This window comes from Echinops telfairi, unplaced genomic scaffold (assembly GCF_000313985.2).
Source record: "Echinops telfairi isolate 266 unplaced genomic scaffold, ASM31398v2 ScPeMD7_4;HRSCAF=17, whole genome shotgun sequence".
NCBI lineage: Eukaryota > Metazoa > Chordata > Mammalia > Afrosoricida > Tenrecidae > Echinops > Echinops telfairi.
The window spans coordinates 15,328,381-15,331,480 of NW_022103900.1; the positions used below are offsets into that span (position 1 = coordinate 15,328,381).

Genomic DNA, 3,100 nt, shown 5'->3' on the forward strand with positions numbered 1-3,100 from the left:
GGTGTCATTACTATTTTCTTCTCCAGGCTTTCTTCAATGTGACAGTGAGCATACCGAACTGCGAGAAGAAAAGCAGGCACCTCACCATAAAGCCCGTGGGCCTGGGCGACACCCTGGAGATCCTTGTCTATCCAGAATGCAGCTGTGACTGTCAGAAAGAAGTAGAAGTGAACAGCTCCAAATGTCACCACGGGAATGGCTCCTTCCAGTGTGGGGTGTGTGCCTGCCACCAGGGCCACATGGGTCCTCACTGCGAGTGTGGTGAGGACATGTTGAGCACAGAGTCCTGCCAGGAAGCCCCAGACAAACCCTCGTGCAGCGGAAGGGGCGACTGCTACTGTGGGCAGTGTATCTGCCACCTGTCTCCCTACGGAAACATCTACGGGCCTTACTGCCAATGTGACAACTTCTCCTGCGTGAGGCACAAAGGGCTGCTCTGCGGAGGTAGGTTTCCTCTACATTCACCTTACACTGCGCTCTCCTTGAGTATCCAGAAAGGTCTTTGCATGCTGTATACCTTCCACAGGTTTCTGTGCACAACAGATGCTCAATAAAATACTTGCTGGTGGATTGAGTGGGATGGGTACATTTTCTGACATGGAGTGAAAACTCTCCCAACTGAGCTTACATCTCTATTACTGTTTTCTTCTGACAAAGCCACGTCTTAAGAGTCCTGGTGACACTGTTGGGTAAGCGTTGGACTGGCCAACGTGGCTGCTAAAACCCGCCAACTGCTAAGAGAGAGAAAGATGCGGCTATCTGCTCCCCTAAACACTTATGCCCAGGAAACCCCCTCTAGGGTTGCTGTGAGTTGGAATAGGCTTGATGGCAGTGGGTTTGGGACCGTCAAGTCTGCTTGACTCATGCAGCCTTCTTGTGTATCAGAGAACTGTGCTCTGGAGTTTTCCTTTCTTCTTTTACTTGTGAATTAGGCGACGATTTACAGAGCAGGTCATCAGTTATACCTTCAATAATGTGTATGTGTTTGGTTTCTATTTGTGTTAGTCTGGTAGACTAGAGAAACAATTCATATACTATACACGCACATGTGTATAAGAAAGACCTTTATATACAAGAGAAATTGAATATTAAGAAAGCATCCCAGCCCAGTCCAGATCAAGTCCATAAGTCTGGTATTAGCCCATATGTCTGATACCAATCTATAAAGTCCTCTTCAGACTCACGAAACACATGCAATGGTGCCGAATGCAAGAAGATCACATGCCAATGGGTGGGAAGTCTTGTGGATCCAGTGGCACTGTAAGCATCTCAGCCCTGACAGGGATCTCCACATGGTTTCTCCAGTTCCCAGGGCTCTGGTTGCATCAGGGTCGGTCCATGTGGTTTCTTCTCAGAAATGTCTTACAGGGAGTGAGCCTTGTCAGTAGAGAGTCTCCAAGGTAGGGAACAGAGAGAGAGTATGTCCTTAGCCTCCAAGGAGGAAAACCAGGAGTTCCCAGAATCTTCAAGAGAAGGCCATGTCCACACAGAGGCCTCATTGGCTATATCCTGATTGACAGGCTAGACTCCACCCCTTCACTCTTAACCCTCAAATGGACACCAGATTATGTAACTACCACATTATCCATTCATCTTGCTCCTTTCAACGCACCATCACCCACTCTGCTTCCTTCCTTGGTTTTCTATTTCCATTTTCCTTTCTTTCTTAACCTGCTGAGCCTTGACAGTGGGTAAGTGCTGCTCTTTTGATCTCTTTTTTTTTTAACCATAGGGTTGGTCCATAGTCTTATGTCGCACCTGACATTTTTTCTGATCACCAAGCCTGGTCTTCCTTAGGACCTTCAGTTTGGGTCCCCATTTTTCTCCCACTCCATCCAAGTAAAATTTTTCAACCAGTTGAAGAAGTCCTGGAAGCACTCACTCATCTATGTCAAAAAGTTTGGAAGATAGCTCCTGGCCTGCGCACTGGAAGAGATCCATATTGGGCCCATCCCAGTTTATAAAAGGTAACCAAACAGAGTGCAGCAGTCATGGAACAATGTCATTAATACCACATGCAAGTACAATTTTGCTGAAGACATTTCAGAAATGGTTGCAGCGGTACACCAACAAAGAACTTTAAAATTCAAGCTGGATTCAGATTCAGGGATATCATTGCTGCTGTCAGATGGATTTTAGTTCAAAACAGAGAATACCAGGAAGATGTTAACTGGTGTTTATTCGACTGTGTGGATCATAACACACTACAGACAACATTGGGAATACTGGTGGAACTTCCCACACTATGTCCCCCTTTCACTCTTCATGCCTGGAACTGAACTTAGCCTCATGGCTTCATTTTCAGCCAAACAATAGACAGGTCTACACGGCAAACAATAATATTTGGGAAATACCCACTCCTTATACTTCGTTCAAAAATCAACCTTTTTTTTTTTTTTCATGAAAGAGGCAGTAATTACCCAAACACAGAATTCAGAAGGCAGGTAGGATGACAAACAAAGAAGGAATGGAAATGGGGAAGTGAGATGAGAGATGTTGCAATGCGGAGATTACAGTCAATGACGTGATCTACAATGAGTATGAATGGTTGAATGGCAAACTGATTTTTCTCTGTAAAACCCCACCCAACTCAAAATTAAAAGGTTGCTAAAAGATTGTCCCTTTGGAATCCCAGAAACAATCACCAAATCTTCTGAGTTGACCTCTCTATCTTGAATTTGATTGGCCCCACAGAGCCTCAGAAGTCACTGCTTTGACTGGACCTTTTTTTTGACATGGCACCTTAACAAGACTAAGCCAAGTGCGGTGCCGAGAGAGCTTATCTGCAGCCATCCACTGATCACAGAGGCAGACTCTGCATGGTGGGTTTGGAATAAACTGGAACCCTCGTAGCAATACTTTATGGCTCACCTTCATTTGTGAAATGGCTATGGAAAGGATTGAGTGCATTTTTAATTTTTTTAGAAAAATTGAGAAATTTCTCAAATCGAAATTGTAAAGTTATCTGTAAAATCACTATCCTTTAAAAATGTATTACAACTGATAGTGGGACAGGAGGAGAATCAATGGAAATAGAGGAAAGAGCTGGGAGGCAAAGGGTATTTATAGAGCTCTAGATAAAGACATGTACATATACAAA

At 44.4% G+C, this 3,100-nt stretch overlaps 1 protein-coding gene across 3 annotated transcripts in view; it reads left to right on the plus strand.

Annotated features, from left to right (window-relative positions):
- Window positions 1-3,100, plus strand: part of ITGB6 (integrin subunit beta 6) — a 103,696-nt gene that overhangs the window by 66,998 nt on the left and 33,598 nt on the right. For all 3 annotated transcript variants that reach the window (XM_004703796.4, XM_045299326.1, XM_004703797.4), the window contains one exon: window positions 27-444. In XM_004703796.4, coding sequence (XP_004703853.1) covers window positions 27-444 — 418 coding nt within the window. The remainder of the gene's footprint in view (window positions 1-26; window positions 445-3,100) is intronic.